The 22,941-nt window shown below is 43.3% G+C and overlaps 1 protein-coding gene across 1 annotated transcript; it reads left to right on the forward strand.

Moving 5' to 3' along the window:
- The first annotated feature begins 22,002 nt into the window (after positions 1-22,002).
- LOC125555607 (glutaredoxin-C1-like) lies at positions 22,003-22,643 on the forward strand. The gene has a single exon (XM_048718506.1). The coding sequence runs from the start codon at positions 22,086-22,088 to the stop codon at positions 22,395-22,397; it is 312 nt and encodes a 103-aa protein (XP_048574463.1). The 5' UTR covers positions 22,003-22,085; the 3' UTR covers positions 22,398-22,643.
- Positions 22,644-22,941: the final 298 nt, after the last annotated feature.

Genomic DNA, 22,941 nt, shown 5'->3' on the forward strand with positions numbered 1-22,941 from the left:
AGAGAAAGATGAGCATAAAAATTTTGAATAATCATTTATTTTGAGAGCTCATGATTGGGGCATGAATATAACATTGACTTAAGCCTCCCCCAAGCTTGAGCGATGCTTTCTCCTTCGCGAGGCCAAAAATTATATATATAATTATGATCACGATGAACAAGATGCGTAGGATAAAACTTCTGATGAAATTCCAATTTCAATCATTGGTAGTTCCATGATCCCATATCATCACATAGCCTATACCATGTCAATGCCTCTCCCTTCAAAGATAAAGGTAAAACCTTCTTCTTGATAACATCATCGGGCATACCTGCAAACTTAAATAATCCACAAACTTCATCCACATAGATTAAGTGTAAATCAGGATGCAATGTTCCATCTCCTGCAAAAGGATTAGCTAGAAGTTTCTCTACCATACCCGAAGGAATTTCAAAGTAAACATTTTCAGTAGGTTCAGTTGGTTGGGGAGCAACTCTTTGCTCTACTGGTCGGGGTGAAGATACCCCGAACAAGCCCCTCAAAGGATTATGTTCCATAGTAACAAATGACAGTAGAATTCAGCACACTACATAAATTTTTCCTTACCAAATTCCACCTACCAAATGCACTTCACTCCCCGGTAATGGCGCCAAAAAAGAGTCTTGATGACCCACAAGTGTAGGGGATCTATCGTAGCCTTTTCTATAAGTAAGAATGTCAAACCCAACGAGGAGTAGAAGGAAATGATAAGCAGTTTTTAGTAAGGTATTCTCTGCAAGAACTGAAATTATCGATAACAGATAGTTTTGTGATAAGGTAATTTGTAACGAGTAGCAAGTAATAAAAGTAAATAAGGTGCAGCAAGATGGCCCAATCCTTTTTGTAGCAAAGGACAAGCCTGGACAAACTCCCAATGCCTCCCTCTAGGCCCAGACAATGGTGAAGTGTCATGTAGTCGACGTTCACATGACACCACTAAAGGGATGACAACATACATCTCATCAAAATATCAAACGAATACCAAATTCACATGACTACTTATAGCAAGACTTCTCCCATTTCCCCAGGAACAAACGTAACTACTCACAAAGCATATTCATGTTCATAATCATAGGGGTATTAATATGCATAATGGATCTGAACATATGATCTTCCACCAAGTAAACCAACTAGCATCAACTACAAGGAGTAATCAACACTACTAGCAACCCACAGGTACCAATCTAAGGTTTGGATACAAAGATTGGATACAAGAGATGAACTAGGGTTTGAGATGAGATGGTGTTGGTGAAGATGTTGATGGAGATTGACCCCCTCCAGATGAGAGGGTCGTTGGTGATGACGATGATGATGATTTCCCCCTCCCGGAGGGAAGTTCCCCAACAGAACAGCTCTGCTGGAGCCCTAGATTGGTTCCGCCAAGGTTCCGTCTCGTGGCGGCAGATTTTCTTCCCTAAAGCTTGGTTATGATTTTTTTCCTCGACGAAAGACTCCATATAGCCAAATATGGACATCAGAGGGCCACCAGGGGGCCCATGAGGTAGGGGACATGCCCCCCACCCTCATCGCCAGGGTGTGGGCCCCTCTGGTACTTTCTTCGCTCAGTATATTTTATTAATTCCAAAAATGACTTCCGTAAAGTTTCAGGACTTTTGGAGCTGTGCAGAATAGGTCTCTAATATTTGCTCCTTTTTCAGCCCAGAATTCCAGCTGCCGGCATTCTCCCTCTTCATGTAAACCTTGTAAAATAAGAGAGAATAAGCATAAGCATTGTGATATAATGTGTAATAACAGCCCATAATGCAATAAATATCGATATAAAAGCATGATGCAAAATGGACGTATCCCCGCGCACGGCTAGGAACAATTGATGTGTGTTCTAGGGGTGCCCTCCCCACGTATATAAAGGAGGGAGAGGGAGGGACGCAGCCTAGGGTGCGCCCAAGTAGGTGGAATCCTACTTGGGCCCCTGGTCCAATTCGCCCCCCCCCCCCTACCATATTTGGACAAGGGGGAAAGGAAGGAAGGGGAGGGGGAGGAAGTAGGAGTCCTACTTCATACTTTCCTTTTCCTCCTCTCCTTTTCCTTTCTCCCCACGTGGCTAGCCCTATAGGGGGCGCACAAGCCCCTTGTGGGCTGGTGTGTTCCCTTACTTGGCCCATTAAGCCCATATATTTGCCGGGGTTTGCCCAGAACCCCTTCCGGTGACTAGTATCACCTGGAACACTTCCAGTGTCCGAATATAGCCTTCCAATATATGAATCTTTACCTCGCGACCATATCGAGACTCCTCGTCATGTCCGTGATCTCATCTAGGACTCTGAACAAACTTCGGTACATCAAATCACATAACTCATAATACAAATCGTCATCGAACGTTAAGCGTGCAGACCCTACGGGTTCGAGAACTATGTAGACATGACCGAGACACATCTCCAGTAAATAACCAATAGCAGAACTTAGATGCTCATATTGGCTCCAACATATTCTACGAAGATCTTTATCGGTCAAACCGCATAACAACATACGTTGTTCCCTTTGTCATCGGTATGTTACTTGCCCGAGATTCGATCGTCGGGGTAGTACAAAAGGAAGATTTAACCAAAACAATGTTTGTAATACATCTAAGTACCAACACATGTGAGGACTTTAGGTTAAGGAGTTAACTTTTCCTCATTGTTTTAGATGTCATGATATATCATGCGTCAAACTAAAAACTAGAGAAACAATAAAACATCAAGTCGCACGGTAATTGATTAGGTTCCACGACTAATGGTTGGTAAGTAATGACAAGTAGAGAAGGAATGACATGGCGAGGCATTATTAGAGGGGACATACTGGTTTGATCTAACATGTTGCTATATGCACAAGCATCGGGTTTTGTTTGCATGAAAATAGTATGATGTTTCACATCTTGTGCGATCTTCCTAGAACCACCTTATCATGCGTGTGTCAATCCATGCAGAATATGGCACAATATTAATGGCATATAAGCTTGGCTTGATTTCATATCTTTTAGCTTGAACATGGCACTAATAGAGCACGTACGGATTACCAACATGAGTTTAGCATTTTCTTTAGTGAATGCAACAGTAATTCTTTTGCTATTGATGCAATTGGACCTCTTGCATCGCTCCTTGATATGAAGGCAGGGAATTCCCTAGACTAAAATTTTTGTGAGTCATAGGTTTGTATTTTGTTAGTTCTACCATTAGGTATGGAAGCCACTATGAGTACTTGTCTAGGTATGATTCTTACTTCACCTCGCACCATAAATGAAGAAATGTTTCTCGGTACCACTCCGCTTGCCCATCATAGTTTGAGAATTAGAAGGATCCTTCTCGGGTTTCCATTTCTTCACTTGTAATCTTGGAGCTGAAAAGTGGATTTTAGAACTGAATAACGGACATATTTACATCACATATTGACTAGTGCATTTGGAAGCCCCGTGAACGTCTGTCAACTTACAAAATCTCAGTACAAAATTAAACACATAAATCATGGTACTTTTTTGTTTCAATAATTGATATGTGAAGATTGATGAGTTGTATTTGTATTTTTCAAAGAATGCAAACTTTCTACAATCAATTTAAAAAATATTTGATACACATTTCAATTATTTTATACATATATAGGTAATCTAGAAACACTAAATTATTTCATACATTTTCAATCAGTTCAAAATATATCAATAAATTTCTAAAACATATTTCGCACACTTTTTAGAACAATTTTAAAATTTTCAAATAACTTAAGAATCAGTTCATATAATCTCGGTAAGATTTCACACATTGACAATTTTTATTTACGAATATTAGTAAAGTTTGAGTGAGATTTGAAATATGTTTGGAAGAGTGAAATTCAAAGTAGTTCAAAACACCTCCAAGATTGGTCTTGTTCTAGTTTGATTCCATTAGGAATTCAAATATATGAAAAGTTCAAAAAAATAGTCAAAAGATATCAATCTACTAAATTTTCATATTAAAACTGAAGACAAAATGGTGTTTACTGATAGATCCTAAATGTATCTATTTTATTTGAGGTTTCGTGTTGAAGTCATATTAAATATGCAATGCTTTATCATTTATTTGGACTAACATACTACGGAATTGCCTTGCATACGATCTTTCCTCATCCGATTCTGTATGACAAGAGACATGCTTGATTCAATCTGATGTGGCCCACAAGCCCAGATCAGTCTTATCGTACACAACTTTGGATGAATTTCATCGTACCTGTAGCAACACTCAACATACTAAAAGAGTGCCAAAGTGAGAGCTGATGTTTTATGTGCATTTGACTATAAGAAAAGCAGGTACTTTTTGAAAGTCGGAAAATACGAAAAAACTTCAAGGAGTGTTTTTTCATCAAAAGAGGGATCAACGCCTAAAAGGGGAGGAAAAATGAGCATATGGTCTAAAGAAATGCCGATCCCCACGCCCTATGTTCTGTGCCTGGGCATGTTGGGCCCTATGAAGGGAATATGCCCTAGAGGCAATAATAATATTATTATTTATTTCCTTATATCATGATAAATGTTTATTATTCATGCTAGAATTGTATTAACCGGAAACATAATACATGTGTGAATACATAGACAAACAGAGTGTCACTAGTATACCTCTACTTGACTAGCTCGTTGATCAAAGATGGTTATGTTTCCTAACCATAGACATGAGTTGTCATTTGATTAATGGGATCACATCATTAGGAGAATGATGTGATTGACTTGACCCATTCAGTTAGCATAGCACTTGATCGTTTAGTTTGTTGCTATTGCTTTCTTCATGACTTATACATGTTCCTATGACTATGAGATTATGCAACTCCCATTTACCGGAGGAACACTTTGTGTGCAATCAAACGTCACAACGTAACTGGGTGATTATAAAGGTGCTCTACAGGTGTCTCCAAAGGTACTTGTTGGGTTGGCGTATTTCGAGATTAGGATTTGTCACTCCGATTGTCGGGGAGGTATCTCTGGGCCCACTCGGTAATGCACATCACTATAAGCCTTGCAAGCATTGCAACTAATGAGTTAGTTACGGGATGATGTATTACGGAACGAGTAAAGAGACTTGCCGGTAACGAGATTGAACTAGGTATTGAGATACCAACGATCGAATCTCGGGCAAGTAACATACCGATGGCAAAGGGAACAACGTATGTTGTTATGCGGTCTGACCGATAAAGATCTTCGTAGAATATGTAGGAGCCAATATGGGCATCCAGGTCCCGCTATTCGTTATTGACAAGAGAGGTGTCTCGGTCATGTCTACATAGTTCTTGAACCCGTAGGGTCCGCACGCTTAACGTTCGTTGACGATATAGTACTATGAGTTATGTATGTTGGTGAACTAATGTTGTTCGGAGTTTTGGATGAGATCACAGATATGACGAGGAACTTCGGAATGGTCCGGAAGTAAAGATTGATATGCGGATAGTAGTGTTTGATCTCCGGAAGGGTTCCGGAATTCACCGGAAGGGGTTCCGGATGTTTCCCGAAATGTTTGGGCACGAGAACACTTTATCTGGGCCAAAGGAGAAAGCCCACGAGGCTTTTGGAAAGTGCAAAAGGAAGTTTTTCGGAGACCAGAGGCTAGACGCCAGGAACCCTGGCGTCTAGGGGGTAGACGCCGAGAACCCTGGCGTCTAGCCCTGGAGTCCGAGAAGGACTCTTTCCTTTCGGGTGAAACCAACTTTGAGGAGGCTTTTACTCCAAGTTTCGACCCCAGGGCTCAACATATAAATAGAGGGGTAGGGCTAGCACCAAAGACACATCAAGAAACACCAAGCCGTGTGCCGGCAACCCCGTCTCCTCTAGTTTATCCTCTGTCATAGTTTTCGTAGTGCTTAGGCGAAGCCCTGCGGAGATTGTTCTTCACCAACACCGTCACCATGCCGTCGTGCTGCCGGAACTCATCTACTACTTCTCCCCTCTTGCTCGATAGAGAAGGCGAGGACGTCACCGAGCCGAATGTGTGCAGAACTCGGAGGTGTCGTGCTTTCGGTACTTGGATCAGTTGGACGTGAAGACGTACGACTACATCAACCGCATTGGTATAACGCTTCCGCCAACGGTGTACGAGGGTACGTAGACAACACTCTCCCCTCTCGTTGCTATGCATCACCATGATCTTGCGTGTGCGTAGGAAATTTTTTGAAAATTACTATGTTCCCCAACAGTGGCATCCGAGCCTAGGTTTTATGCGTTGATGTAATATGCACGAGTAGAACACAAGTGAGTTGTGGGCGATATAAGTCATACTGCTTACCATCATGTCACACTTTGGTTCAGCGGTATTGTTGGATGAAGCGGCCCGGACCGACATTACGCGTACGCTTACGCGAGACTGGTTCTACCGACGTGCTTTGCACACAGGTGGCTGGCGGGTGTCAGTTTCTCCAACTTTAGTTGAACCAAGTGTGGCTACACCCGGTCCTTGCGAAGGTTAAAACAACACCAACTTGACAAACTATCGTTGTGGTTTTGATGCGTAGGTAAGAACGGTTCTTGCTAAGCCCGTAGCAGCCACGTAAATCTTGCAACAACAAAGTAGAGGACGTCTAACTTGTTTTTGCAGGGCATGTTGTGATGTGATATAAGTTGTTGTATGAGATGATCATGTTTTGTAACCGAGTTATCGGCAACTGGCAGGAGCCATATGGTTGTCGCTTTATTGTATGCAATGCAATCACCCTGTCATGCTTTACTTTATCACTAAGCGGTAGCGATAGTTGTAGAAGCATAAGATTGGAGAGACGACAACGATGCTACGATGGAGATCAAGGTGTCGCGCCGGTGACGATGGTGATCATGACGGTGCTTCGGAGATGGAGATCACAAGCACAAGAAGATGATGGCCATATCATATCACTTATATTGATTGCATGTGATGTTTATCTTTTATGCATCTTATCTTGCTTTGTTTGACGGTAGCATTATAAGATGATCTCTCACTAAATTTCAAGATAAAAGTGTTCTCCCTGAGTATGCACCGTTGCCAAAGTTCGTCGTGCCCAGACACCACGTGATGATCGGGTGTGATAAACTCTACGTCCATCTACAACGGGTGCAAGCCAGTTTTTGCACACGCAGAATACTCAGGTTAAACTTGACGAGCCTAGCATATGCAGATATGGCCTCGGAACACTGAGACCGAAAGGTCGAGCGTGAATCATATAGTAGATACGATCAACATATTGATGTTCACCATTGAAAGCTACTCCATTTCACGTGTTGATCGGTTATGGTTTAGTTGATATGGATCACGTGATCACTTAGAGGATTAGAGGGATGTCTATCTAAGTGGGAGTTCTTAAGTAATATGATTAATTGAACTTTAATTTATCATGAACTTAGTCCTGGTAGTATTAGCATATCTATGTTATAGATCAATAGCTCGCGTTTAGCTCCCCTGTTTTATTTTTGATATGTTCCTAGAGAAAACTAAGTTGAAAGATGTTAGTAGCAATGATGCAGATTGGATCCGTGATCTGAGGTTTATCCTCATTGCTGCATAGAACAATTATGGCCTTGATGCACCGCTAGGTGACAAACCTATTGCAGGAGCAGATGCAGACGTTATGAACGTTTGGCTAGCTCAATATGATGACTACTTGATAGTTTAGTGCACCATGCTTAACAGCTTAGAATCGGGATTTCAAGGACGTTTTGAACGTCATGGACCATATGAGATGTTCCAGGAGTTGAAGTTAATATTTCAAGTAAATACCCGAGTTGAGAGATATGAAGTCTCCAACAAGTTCTATAGCTAAAAGATGGAGGAGAATAGCTCAAGCAGTGAGCATGTGCTCAGATTGTCTGGGTACTACAATCGCTTGAATCAAGTGGGAGTTAATCTTCCAGATAAAATAGTGATCGATAGAATTCTCTAGTCAACATCACCAAGTTAGTAGAACTTCGTGATGAAGTATAATATGCAAGGGATGGCGAAAACAATTCCCAAGCTCTTCACGATGCAAAAATCGGCGAAGGTAGAAATCAAGAAAAACATCAAGTGTTGATGATTAACAAGACCACTAGTTTCAAGAAAAGGACAAAGGGAAAGAAAGGGAACTTCAAGAAGAACGACAAGCAAGTTGTTGCTCAAGTGAAGAAGCCCAAGTCTAGTCCTAAGCCTGAGACTAAGTGCCTCTACTACAAAGGGACTGGTCACTGGAAGCGGAACTGCCCCATGTATTTGGCGGATAAGAAGGATGGCAAAGTGAACAAAGGTATATTTGATATACAGATTATTGATGTGTATTTTACTAGTGTTCGTAGCAACCCCTCGGTATTTGATACTAGTTTAGTTTCTAAGAGTAGTAACTCGAAACGGGAGTTGCAGAATGAACAGAGACTAGTTAAGGGTGAAGTGATGATGTGTGTTGGAAGTGGTTCCAAGATTGATATGATCATCATCGCACACTCCCTATACTTTCGGGATTAGTGTTAAACCTAAAATAAATGTTATTTAGTGTTTGTGTTGAGCATGAATATGATTTGATCATGTTTATTGCAATACGGTTATTCATTTAAGTAAGAGAATAAATTGTTGTTCTGTTTACATGAATAAAACCTTGTATGGTTACACACCCAATGAAAATGGTTTGTTGGATCTCGATCGTAGTGATACACATATTCATAATATTGAAACCAAAAGAATCAAAGTTAATAATGATAGTGCAACTTATTTATGGCACTGCCATTTAGGTCATATTGGTGTAAAGCGCATGAAGAAAATCCATGCTGATGGGCTTTTGGAATCACTTGATTATGAATCAGTTGATGGTTGCGAACCATGCCTCATGGGCAAGATGACTAAGACTCCGTTCTCCGGAACAATGGAGCGAGCAACAGATTTGTTGGAAATCATACATACTGATGTATGTGGTCCGATGAATATTGAGGCTCACGGCAGGTATCATTATTTTCTGATCTTCACAGATGATTTGAAGATATGAGTATATCTACTTGATGAAACACAAGTCTGAAACATTTGAAAAGTTCAAAGAATTTCAGAGTGAAGTGGAGAATCATCGTAACAAAAATAAAAGTTTCTACGATATGATTCGCAGAGGTAAAATATTTGAGTTAAGAGTTTGGGCTTCAGTTAGAGGAATGTTTGAGCATAAAGGAATGTTTGAAAGGAGTTTTTCAAAGAAAGGCCTCGGTGAAGCTGCTACATATTGAGCATCAAGATCTATAGAGATAGAATCAAGACGCTTGAATAAGTTTTTTTTTCAATGAGTACATACCTTGACAAGATTTGAAGTAGTTCCAAATGGAAACAGTCAAAGAAGGAGTTCTTGCCTGTGTTACAAGTGTGAAGTTGAGTAAGACTCAAAACCCGATCACCAGGAGATAGAGAGAGAATGAAATTCATTCCCTATGCCTCAGCCATACGTTCTATGTATGCCATGCTGTGTACCAGACCTATTGTATACCCTGCCCTGAGTTTGGCAAGGGAATACAATAGTGATCTAGGAGTAGATCACTGGACATTGGTCAAAATTATCCTTAGTGGAATAAGGATATGTTTCTTGATTATGGAAGTGACAAAAGGTTCGTCGTAAAGGGTTACGTCGATGCAAATTTTGACACTGATCCAGATGACTCTAAGTCTCAATCTGGATACATATTGAAAGTGGGAGCAATTAGCTAGAGTAGCTCCGTGCAGAGCATTGTTGACATAGAAATTTGCAAAATACGTACGGATCTGAGTATGGCAGACCCGTTGACTAAACTTCTCTCACAAGCAAAACATGATCACACCTTAGTACTCATTGGGTGTTAATCACATAGCGATGTGAACTAGATTATTGAATCTAGTAAACCCTTTGGGTGTTGATCACATGACGACGTGAACTATGGGTGTTAATCACATGGTGATGTGAACTATTGATGTTAAATCACATGGCGATGTGAACTAGATTATTGACTCTAGTGCAAGTGGGAGACTGAAGAAAATATGCCCTAGAGGCAATAATAAACTTATTATTTATTTCCTTATATCATGATAAATGTTTATTATTCATGCTAGAATTGTATTAACCGGAAAGATAATACATGTTGAATACATAGACAAACAGAGTGTCACTAGTATGCCTCTACTTGACTAGCTCGTTGATCAAAGATGGTTATGTTTCCTAACCATAGACATGAGTTGTCATTTGATTAACGGGATCACATCATTCGGAGAATGATGTGATTTACTTGACCCGTTCCGTTAGCATAGCACTTGATTGTTTAGTTTGTTGCTATTGCTTTCTTCATAACTTATACATGTTTCTATGACTATGAGATTATGCAACTCCCGTTTACCGGAGGAACACTTTGTGTGCTACCAAACGTCACAACGTAACTGGGTGATTATAAAGGTGATCTACAGGTGTCTCCGAAGGTACTTGTTGGGTTGGCGTATTTCGAGATTAGGATTTGTCACTCCGACTGTTGGAGAGGTATCTCTGGGCCCTCTCGGTAATGCACATCACTTAAGCCTTGCAAGCATTGCAACCAATGAGTTAGTTGCGGGATGATGTATTACGGAACGAGTAAAGAGACTTGCCGGTAACGAGATTGAACTAGGTATTGAGATACCGACGATCAAATCTCGGGCAAGTAACATACCGATGACAAAGGGAACAACGTATGTTGTTATGCGGTCTGACCGACAAAGATCTTCGTAGAATATGTGGGAGCCAATATGAGCATCCAGGTTCCGCTATTGGTTATTGACCGGAGACGTGTCTCGGTCATGTCTACATTGTTCTCGAACCCGTAGGGTCCGCACGCTTAAGGTTTCGATGACAGTTATATTATGAGTTTATGAGTTTTGATGTACCAAAGGAGTTCGGAGTACCGGATGAGATCGGGGACATGACGAGGAGTCTCGAAATGGTCGAGACGTAAAGATCGATATATTGGACAACTATATTCGGACGTCGGAAAGGTTCCGAGTGATTCGGGTATTTTTCGGACTACCGGAGGGTTACGGGAATTCGCCGGGGAGTATATGGGCCTTATTGGGCCATACGGGAATAGAGAGAGGCCAAAAGGAAGGAGGCGCGCGCCCCCCCTCTGGTCCGAATTGGACAAGGGGTGCAGCCCACTTTTCCTTGTTCCTCTCCCCCTCTTTCCTTCTCTCCTACTCCAACAAGGGAAGGAGGAGTCCTACTCCCGGTGGGAGTAGGACTCCCCCTTGGCGCGCCGTCCTCCTCGGCCGGCCACCTCTCCCCTTGCTCCTTTATATGCAGGGGCAGGGGGGCACCTCTAGACACAAGTTGATCTTCGTGATCGTTCTCTTAGGGCATCTCCAGCCGTTGGCCCCCCAGGAGGGGCAAAAAATCGCCCCCTGGGGGCGCACCGGCGCTAAACCGTGCACTGGGAGCGTGATGCCCCCCAGTCACGGCCCCCCACGGGTTTTTAAAATGTTCAAATTCGGCGCAAACACACCGCAAACACGGGCGAGTTCGTTCAAATTTAAACATATTTTACAAAAAAAAGAAAAAAAAACTACCGCGGGCTACCCCCGCCGTCTCCCTCGCCGCCCGCCTCGCCGCCCGCCCACGCGGTTCTACATGCCGACGAGGCTGTAGAACCGCGTGTAGTCACCACCGTCATCGTCGTCGTCGTCGTCGCCCCCGCCTACACCTCCGCCGTCCCTACTGCATCCCTCCCCCGGTTGGCGCCGCGGGTTGGACGGTCCGGGGGCGTCGTCGTCGCTATCGAGGACGACGACACCGTCCTCGTCCTCGCGCCCACGTTTGCGGGCGGCGATCTCCTCCAGGGCCCGGCGCTGCTGGACCATCTCCTAGCGCACGTAGTCGTCGCGCGACCACCACATGGCGTCCTCGTCGGAGAAGCCACGTCGGGCTATCTCCTCGTACTCCGGGGGGAGGCTGGACTCCACCTTGGGCTCAACGAGGGCGCCGGAGCTGCGGGTACGCGCGCTGACAGGCGTGTCCTGGGGCTCCGGCTAGACGGGGCGGAGGTGGAGGCAGGGAGAGCCGCCGAACGAGGAGGAGGACACCCCGGTCTCCATGCGCCTCGGCGTCCAGGAGCTTCGGCTCCTTCCCCGGTGGCGTGAGAAAGACGGGGGAGCGGGGTACTCGAGGCGCGGCATGTTGCCGCCCTCGATGTACTCGAGGACGGACTCCAACGTGTGCCCGGGCACGCCCCACCACCGACGTCGGCCAGCGGTGTTGAACCTGCCGGAGGGCACGACGCCGTTGGTGGCCTCGAGAGGCTCGTCATGCCAGCGGCGAAAGTACGGCTCCCAGATTGGGCTGTCGGGGACGTACCGGGGGCCCTCCCTCGCCGCACGCGGCAAGGACAAGCGGATGCGTGCGATCTCCGCATGCCACGCCGCACCGGTGGGTATCGGGGGCACCGGCACGCCGCCGGCGCTGATCCTCCATGCCCCGGGCACCCGCATGTCCGGCGGGACCAGGTACTCGGCCTCAAAAAGGAGGCGAGCCTCATCCTCGTGCAGATGACGGCGCCCGAATTCGTTCGCCGCCACGCCGTTGCCTGGGAAACGCTCGGCCATGCTTTCTCAACTGGTGACGGCGAGAGGAGGAAAGGGGGAGAAATGAGCGCGTCGTCGGTGAATGATCGGGGTGAGTCTCTCCGGCGTGTTTGCAGTCGGCTTTTATAGGCGGAGACGCCGCGTGGTAGGCTTGGCCGGCGCGTTACGCATGGCGTGATTGCGTGGCGGCCGAGGGACGCGTCGCCCAGCCTTCACTGCGCCGCCCGTGAGGCATTAATGGAGGCTGACCGGCGCGGCAGTGCGCAGCAGCTTTGGCATTGATTCGTTGCGGGAAACGAGGCGATGAGGACGACGAAGGGGCGAGAAGAGAGTAGAGTCGCTGACGCGGCAGGCCCGCGGCTCTTCGCGCCAAAAACGATTCGCCCGACGCCCCCGAGCGACCCCCAGCGCGCCGGGTTCGGGTTGGGTCCGCCGGCGCCAATTTCGGCCCGAGCCGGCGAAAAGTGGGCTCTTGGGGGCGCGACTGCGCCGACTTTTTGGCGCCGGCGGACGAAAAAACGCCTGGGGGGCCTTCTTGGGGGCGCGGCTGGAGATGCCCTTAGCCGTGTGCGGTGCCCCCCTCCACCATAATCCTCGATAATATTGTAGCAGTGCTTAGGCAAAGCCCTGCGACTGTAGAACATCAAGATCGTCACCACGCTGTCGTGCTGACGGAACTCTTCCCCGGCACTTTGCTGGATCGGAGTCCGGGGATCGTCATCGAGTTGAACGTGTGCTAGAACTCGGAGGTGTCGTAGTTTCGGTGCTTGATCGGTCAGGCCGTGAAGATGCACGACTACATCAACCGCGTTATGCTAACGCTTTCGCTTTCGGTCTATGAGGGTACGTGGACAACACTCTCCCCTCTCGTTGCTATGCATCACCATGATCTTGCGTGTGCGTAGGAAAATTTTGAAATTACTACGTTCCCCAACAATTATGTATTTCCTTATATCATGATAAATGTTTATTATTCATGCTAGAATTGTATTAACTGGAAACATAATACATGTGTGAATACATAGACAAACAGAGTGTCACTAGTATGCCTCTACTTTACTAGCTCGTTGATCAAAGGTGGTTATGTTTCCTAACCATAGACATGAGTTGTCATTTGATTAATGGGATCACATCATTAGGAGAATGATGTGATTGACTTGACCCATTCAGTTAGCATAGCACTTGATCGTTTAGTTTGTTGCTATTGCTTTCTTCATGACTTATACATGTTCCTATGACTATGAGATTATGCAACTCCCGTTTACCGGAGGAACACTTTGTGTGCCACCAAACGTCACAACGTAACTGGGTGATTATAAAGGTGCTCTACAGGTGTCTCCAAAGGTACTTGTTGGGTTGGCATATTTAGAGATTAGGATTTGTCACTCCGATTGTCGGAGAGGTATCTCTGGGCCCACTCGGTAATGCACATCACTATAAGCCTTGCAAGCATTGCAACTAATGAGTTAGTTGCGGGATGATGTATTACGGAACGAGTAAAGAGACTTGCCGGTAACGAGATTGAACTAGGTATTGAGATACCAACGATCGAATCTCGGGCAAGTAACATACCGATGGCAAAGGGAACAACGTATGTTGTTATGCGGTATGACCGATAAAGATCTTCATAGAATATGTAGGAGCCAATATGGGCATCCAGGCCCCGCTATTGGTTATTGACAAGAGAGGTGTCTAGGTCATGTATACATAGTTCTCGAACGCATAGGGTCCGCACGCTTAACGTTCGTTGACGATATAGTACTATGAGTTATGTATGTTGGTGACCGAATGTTGTTCGGAGTTTTGGATGAGATCACAGATATGACGAGGAACTCCGGAATGGTCTGGAAGTAAAGATTGATATGTGGATAGTAGTGTTTGATCTCCGGAAGGGTTCCGGAATTCACCGGAAGGGGTTCCGGATGTTTCCCAAAATGTTTGGGCACGAGAACACTTTATCTGGGCCAAAGGGGAAAGCCCACGAGGCTTTTGGAAAGTGCAAAAGGAAGTTTTGCGGAGACCAGAGGCTAGACGCCAGGAACCCTGGCGTCTAGGGGGTAGACGCCGGGAACCCTGGCGTCTAGCCCTGGAGTCCGAGAAGGACTCTTGCCTTTCGGGTGAAACCGACATTGAGGAGGCTTTTACTCCAAGTTTCAACCCCAGTGCTCAACATATAAATAGAGGGGTAGGGCTAGCACCAAAGACACATCAAGAAACACCAAGCCGTGTGCCGGCAACCCCGTCCCCTCTAGTTTATCCTCCGTCATAGTTTTCGTAGTGCTTAGGCGAAGCCCTGCGGAGATTGTTCTTCACCAACACCGTCACCACGCTGTCGTGCTGCCGGAACTCATCTACTACTTCGCCCCTCTTGCTGGAACGAGAAGGCGAGGACGTCACCGAGCCGAACGTGTGCAGAACTCGGAGGTGCCGTGCTTTCGGTACTTGGATCGGTCGGACGTGAAGACGTACGACTACATCAACCGCACTGATATAATGCTTCCGCGAACGGTCTACGAGGGTACGTAGACAACACTCTCCCCTCTCGTTGCTATGCATCACCATGATCTTTCTTGTGCGTAGGAAATTTTTTGAAATTACTACATTCCCCAACACCCTAGGCACCTCCCTCATGTCTCGCCCCTGACTCACATATATCCCGAAAATTTGTGAGTCGTACTTCTAAATTTTCATTGAAAAGTTAAAAAATTATACTTGGTTTTTGTTAGTTACTTTTGAAAGCTGATAATGTGTTACTGAATTTGGTGTCATATATGTGAAAAGAAAGTGATATTTTTGCAACTAAAGTATTGAATTGTCACTATGACTAGATGATATCATGTGCAATGTTGCGGTAATTTATTGCATTATATTTTGATGAGAGCTCGTTGTCTGAATTTTGAATATGAGAATGGAAAGGGAATATACATATGATTTTTTGCATTTGCCTATTATGTAGTTCCATTATTTTAAAGATTATAAGTAGCATTTCTCATGCATGTTGTGAGAAATGTAAACGATGGATTTGATGCGATGGCATGTGGGGGATATGTGCATGTTAAGAGAAGTGGGGTTATGCATGTTAAGAGAAGTGGGGTTATGCATGTTGAGAGAAATGAAGTAGTGGGATTGATGATGTGGCATATGTGGTGAGATGGCATGTGTGCATGCTAAGACAAAATAGAAGTAATTGTGATAAACTATTTGGGGTATATAGGATCTGTGAATCTTAGGAAATAAACCTCACTATGTGTATATGGTACTGAAATCGTGTGCAATGTTTCTGAAATTTTGTGGAAATTTCAAAATTACTTAAATTCTCACTTAATAATTGAAATTTATGAAAATGTATTGAAATATGTTTCAATATTTATTTGGTGAAAAAATTTAAGTTTTAGATGTTGGATATTTCAAAAACTTGAATGAAATATAAATAAATCATTGAAGTATATTTTAGCATTTATGAATAATATTTGAAAAATTGAAACTGAGTGTAATAATATTAAATTTATTACAAAGAGTGAAACAATTGATTGAAATTTGTGTTAATGTATGTAAAATTCTTACGAATTATAGTTGGAAAGTTTTACTGAACTGTAAGTGAAGTGTTATTGTGATTTGGGAAATAAATACAAACTATATTATAAAAGTTGTATGAAATGTTTCAGAGACTGTCTGTAATAGCTCTGAAATTGTTTATTATGTGAAAGAAAGTGAAATATGTGAAACAAGCTTCTGAAATGTGACTGAAATCTTATTTAGATTAATGAAATTATGTTTTATTTTTCTCAATCTACTTCGAAAAACATTTATTACATGTTTCAATTATTCCACTCAATTTCATTATAATAGTTAACACATATTTCAATAGATTGAATATGGTCGAAACTAAAATCTAAAATATTTTAGAAATTAACCATGTGTTTTGCTTTAAATGTTTAGGTACTAGGAATTCAAATGTTTATTTAATGAAAATATGATATTTTCTAAAATATCTTAATAAGCAAAAGGAATATAAAATGCATGGATGGATACTACAAGCAAGTTACTACTCTCCTCACACTCCCTTGCTTTCCCTGAAACATATTATATCCTGTGAGGCCTAACATGACATACAGTAAACACAAAAAGACAAGATGGAATCTAAAACACATGGACACCACATGCATGTGTGCTATGCCTGATTTTTTAGTTATAATTCAGTTAGTTTTGGAAAACATTTAACACATATTACTGTTGATTTAATATGATGGAGGCTAAGATCTAAACTCTTTTCAAGTGTAGCCAATAAGTGTTTTGTTTTAAATGTCTAGTTGGCAGTTATTAAAATGTATAATATGCTGATTTTTTTAAAAAGTATGAATTATCTTAATTATCATGCAAGTTACTACTCTCCCTGCTTACAACAAAGAATGGATAGATAGCACATGCAACTTACTACTCTCCTTGCACTCTCTTGCTTTCCTTTGAGAGATATCCTATGCGGCCCAGTTATTGGAGGCTATGAATATTTTGCGCAAACACAAGGTCACCATAATGCAGCCTTAATAATTTTTTAATGTTTTCATCTTTCTACAACCATTTAGATAAAACAATTCCATAACTCAACAAATATTATTGGAAAACTAAAAAATAATCCAAATACAACAAATAATATAATCAAGTAAATTGTTCAACTACAAACTTAACTGTAATAATTTTAAACAAACTATCTCCTAGCTAGTAGCTGCCAATGATGCTCAATGAGGTCCTCCTCCAGATAATCATGGGAGGCCTGGTCTTCTACTTTTCAGTGTGCCTACGAGGCTCGATGATTGTGCAAATATCTTCATAGTCAATGAGGCTTCTCATATTCCTCTCATCCTCCATAACCATGTTGTGTAGGTCGCACACCATGTCATGATATTTGCGAGGACTCCTTACTCCAGAAATGAGCAGATCCCCTGGACAATTGCAAACCTTTCTTGCAACACTCCAAATGCCCTATCGATGTTTTCCTCTGACCTTCTTGCGACTTGGAGAATTGCTTATGTTTCATGCTCTCAGGATTAGAAATTGTCTGCACAAATGTTGGCCATGATGGATAGATGCCATCACCTATATATAGTAGCCTTGGTCCTAGTTATGGCCATTCACCGTGAATTTGCATGGTGGAGAAGTGCCACTAGCTAGCCATGCAAACATATGAGATCTCTGCAATGCATTGATATCTTTGTGAGATCCAAGTAACCTAAAGTAGCAATGCTAGATCCACATATCTTCTAAGGCAACATCTTCCAAAATTATGATTGGTTCCTTGCAATGACCAGTGAATTGGCCGTGCCAAGCTGTAGAAAAATTCTTGCACTTCTAGTGCATACAATCACTACTCCCTAGCATCCGAGACCAACCTTCTAGTCATGCATCGCTACAAGCCTAGCCGTGTCCTCGACATTGGGTGCTCATAGGTACTGCTCTCCATAAACACGCACCACAGTTTCATCGTACACTTTCGTGCACTTGATGATTGTATATTCGGCCATCGTGTACTCTCGATAAGTCATATCTGAACTTATCTAGGTTAAAACATCGATTGGGTCATGTGAGAATCGGCTTACAGAAAGCGAGGATACTCCAGTGGCTATCATGCTAGTTTTATTGAAGTATTCTATTATCATACACATACATCATCATATATTGCATCATATATTGCATCATTGCATCATCATTACATCATCATATCATGCATCATTGCATCATCATTACATCATCATATCATGCATCATATGTGCATGGATATACGTGTTTATATGGCAGGAATCGGTTTTCAGGCCGGGTTATATTATTCAAATCTTTAATAGCCAACATGGATGGATTTTTATTATGCTTATCAATAACCAGTATTATGATTAAGGTTTTCAAAGTCGCTTCAGGGCAATGGCTATTATTTATCAATGGATATGATTTATTATACAATGAAAGGAATAGTCCCGAGTCGCTGCAGGCTTACGACCCGGCACTTGGGGGCTACATTATTCAAGTTGAGATTACATCAAATATGCAAGTCCCATGTAACTGCCAGCATGCACCATAGCACTTGGGGGCTAATGCAAAGTCATTTTTGCTCACCAATTGAAGACCCGGCTCATCACACTGTAATGAGCCGGCCCTTGGGGGCTACCAATTGCTCCTGTCAACAATTCAAGGTACACAAGTCTTAAATCCATTATATTGAAAGGTCCACTACTCAGTTGGAAGAGTACAAAGCTCTTAAACCTTATGGACGTGGGTTCGAGCCCCATGGAGAGGATTACAGCATATGATATTCTTTTCAAAGAAATATATATAAAAAGTCCTAGCTCAATATTATCTTACTGAGCCGGCGGTTGCTCTTCAAATCTACATGATCGTATTTATAAAGTCCCCGCTCACTATTGCATAATGACCCGGACCTTGGGGGCTACACTGATTGAAGTTTTTATGAGCATAAAGGCAATTATAAGTCCCAGCCTGCTGCATGCATGACAACCCGGCACTTGGGGGCTACATATGTGGAATATTCAGTTTTGACTAGTGACTGAGATGAACAATCTGGATTTCTTCAAATGTTGCAACATTTATATTGAAGCAAGTCTTAAGCTATCATTGTGTTTCTCCTCTTAAGACTTGGGGGCTACAGGTAATATGCATATAAAGGAGGAACGTCTTCAAATTCTCAGTTTTGAGTAAATTAGGAAGATCAATTGTGTGACCCAGCGTTTGCAACAATCATGACTCGGAGGCTATAACAGTCATGACCCGGAATCATCAATTTTTATGACCCGGTGATTTTTTTAAAATTATAGCTCGGCAAGTTCTACATTTTTAAGCCGGCTAAATATCAGTTGAATATCCGAAGACCAATATTTTTGTCAAGTCAGAGCATTGAAGACTGACTCAAATGGATTCTTTATTTACAATATTTCTTCTACAAGCAAGTTGATTATGAAGCCGGCCTATTGACCCGGATTTTCTAGGAGGAAATGACAAGGACTTAATGATGATTAGGTGCCGGCTTACAAACTATTTAACCCAGAGCACAACCTGTCAAATTTGTTCTTGTGGTTATATTGCAGATTAGTTTAACATGGATAAATCCAAATTAAACTGGAGGCTAATGTCGGGGATATACCCCGCGGTGTAACCCGGCTGGATGTATGACCTGGATGGATCTTGGCGACTCACTGGTGACCCGCCCGGAGCTTGGCGACTCACGGATAACCCGCCTGATCTTGGCGGCTCATTAGTAACCTGGCGGGCGGGTCAGACAGACGACAAGGCCCAAGCCCAGTGTACCGTCTCATGTTATGGTGGGTCGGTTTAAGAGGAAAGGCATAACGAATATTCTCCTACAAAGGAACCAAGACTAGGACTCCACTTGTAATAGAGCAATCCTAATTCTACTAGGACTAGTCATGTAACCCGCCCCTTCAACATATATAAGGAGGAGCAGGGCACCCCAAGAGGGGGAGAATAATAGTTAAGGCTAGACACAACTAAAGGGGAGCCGGCTTATGCGGCGACTCCCTCGTGAGCATAATGAGACCTAGCCACAAACAGCATGTAGGGCTATTACCGGACGATATTTCCCGGGGCTTGAAGCTGTCTAAATCCTTGTCTTGTGTGTTGATCCGCCCTGCGTCTCTCGATTCCGACCAACCCCTTCAAGCTACCGCATAGATGCGTTGGCCTCACGACTAAGTCCTCATACTAGGACATCTGTCGTGACAATTCCACGACAGAGAGTGACACTCCATGAATCTACTAGAGAGCTAGATGCAATCATTTGAAGTGTTGCAATTACCATTGGAAAGAGGGAAACCTATAGACTGGCATTTCTTCGTTGTTGGAAGGAAGGTTCATTGGCTTCCATCTCATCGGAAATTTGACGGAACAACCGTTTGATCATGTGGAAGCATCGCCAAAACACGTAAGGCCAGAAGGTACAATTCGATACGGAATTGTCGAGCATGAGTCGCGCGCTCGTGTCCTTGGATTATGTTCCGGCATAATGTCGCATGATCAACCTCTGGTACGAGACGCTTCCTCTTCATTTTGGTTGACGAAGTCCGTTAAACAACCATTAATATTACCTCATCTTCTTTGGTCTCCGTGATTTCACTATCAGACTCATAGCTTGAATTCAACGATGAATCATCAAAACATTAGCTCCACCATCAGATCCATTTACACATAATGTGAATCCTATGTCATATGCACTACCTATAAACCGCCAAACTAAATCTTCAAGAAAAGGTTGCAAAAAATTTACCTCTGCTCAAGTCGTTGACCACCTTAAGGTCGCGTGGCGAAAGGGGTGGCACGAACGAATGGTGGGAAGAAGTTGCGGAGCTATGGTGTAGCGTAAGAGGTTCGGAAACGGCTCAGCGGAGGCGACATGCGCCAAATCAAAGTGGTCTAGGCTTTGGAGGTGGCACCAAACGAAGGCGACGCAGGGATATGGACAGCGGCGAAAGGGAGTGTGTGTCTCTAAATGTCTGTGGTGCCAATATTTGGGTGGATGCAGTGCGCGCTATCGCCTCATCCAACCTCAAATATGAAGGCTCAGACTATGGCGATCAAGAGCAGGATGGCGACTCTGCTAGAGTGGTCTTCAGCCAAAATCAATATAACACCAGTTCCTATGGAGATCAGGGTGATATGACGAGTCTGCCGGAGTTGCTCTAAGAGGGTGGACTTTCTAAACCGGGTGCAGTTACAACCCTCCATTATGTGTGATAGCTAAACCCGGGAGCATCAAAATCTAAGATCTACGCTAGCTTACTATTCTCATTTCACATAAACTTCTATTTTTGTCATTCACTAATAAAATAATATATAAATCTGGAACTTTGCACGTCAATGAAACATTAGAAGTGCAATGTGGAGAAAACTTTTTTTGGTGGCATAAATATAAATAATGATGTTTTCTCGAGTATTTATATAAATTGATCGGTGAATTGGCTGTGCCAAACTATATCACTTCGAGTATTTATGTTGCAAAAAATCAATTTTTTACATATTACAGTCCAAATATATTATTGAACTGCAAAAATAGAGATTCATATAATTTGATTTTTTAGATTCATATAAGAAAACAGTTGTGCACAAAATGGATGGACATGTAGCTCCACCCTGGTTAGTTATGCCAGAATACACAAGAACATATGGATATCATCACCAGCATCTCTCTCATCTGACTTGTCCAATAGGATAGAAGAGAACTTACAAAAAGTCAGCTCCAGGCCTTATCAGCAATACATTCCCCCTTTGGTATCAGGTCGCCGCACCGCCATATTGCAATCCAAATATTCGATGCTCCACACTAGCCCCATGCCATACGTGGAGCCGCACAAATTAAAGGAGGTAAAGGATTTATCCGAACCCTCCCGTATCACCTTTTTTCCGGTCAAATTGCTCGAAGCTCATCCTGCCGGTGCACATTTCCATGGCTATATATGCAAGGCTCCCCTATGTCCAGCTCTAAGCAAGCCAGCATAGCTCAAGCGATCGTACTACTAATTGAGCTCACTAGCACTAGCACTAGAACTAAGCTTGATGGAGCAGGTGACGAAGCTAGCGGGGCAGCGGGCGGTGGTGATCTTCGGCATGAGCTCCTGCTGCATGTGCCACACCGTGACGAGCCTCCTCCGGGATCTCGGCGTGAACCCGATGGTGGTGGAGCTAGACGAGGACCCTAGGGGGAAGGAGATGGAGAAGGCGCTGGTGCGGCTCCTCGGCCGCAGCCCTGCTGTGCCGGCGGTGTTCATCGGCGGCAGGCTCACCGGATGCACCGACAAGGTCATGTCCCTTCACCTCAGCGGCAAGCTTGTCCCACTGCTTCGTAATGCAGGTGCAGTCTGGGTGTAGGGAGGGCTTTGTAGATATTCGGCCGCATGCTGCTGACACGGGAGAATATATAATATACACGCAACACGTATGTTTCGTGTTTCTGTTATCTTGTATCACGTGATGACGAAGACTAAGGCAAACCATGCAAGTCGACGTGTCCGGTCAAGGTGTTACACAATGTAATAACTAGTTTCCGGTCTTGCAGACAACAACGACATGTAAAATAGTACTCTCTTTGTTCCTAAATATAAGTCTTTTTAAACATTCTAACAAGTGACTACATACGAAGCAAAATAAGTGAATCTATACTCTAAAATATGTCTACATACATTCATGTGTTATAGTCCATTTCAAATGCCTAAAAAAACTTATATTTAAAAACGGAGGGAGTATCATGCAAAGTTTTTGAAATAGTAAGGGCGCAAGAATAATTAAACTTAGGTCCTGTCGTACCTTCTCGTCAACATTTGGATAGTGCACCAAAAAGTGGAACTTGTTGTTTTCAACAAAAGCATCATTGATCTCTTGAACGGCCTTTTCCGAACACGTTGTAGCTTGTTGT

Source organism: Triticum urartu, chromosome 5 (genome assembly GCF_003073215.2).
Source record: "Triticum urartu cultivar G1812 chromosome 5, Tu2.1, whole genome shotgun sequence".
Taxonomy (NCBI): domain Eukaryota; kingdom Viridiplantae; phylum Streptophyta; class Magnoliopsida; order Poales; family Poaceae; genus Triticum; species Triticum urartu.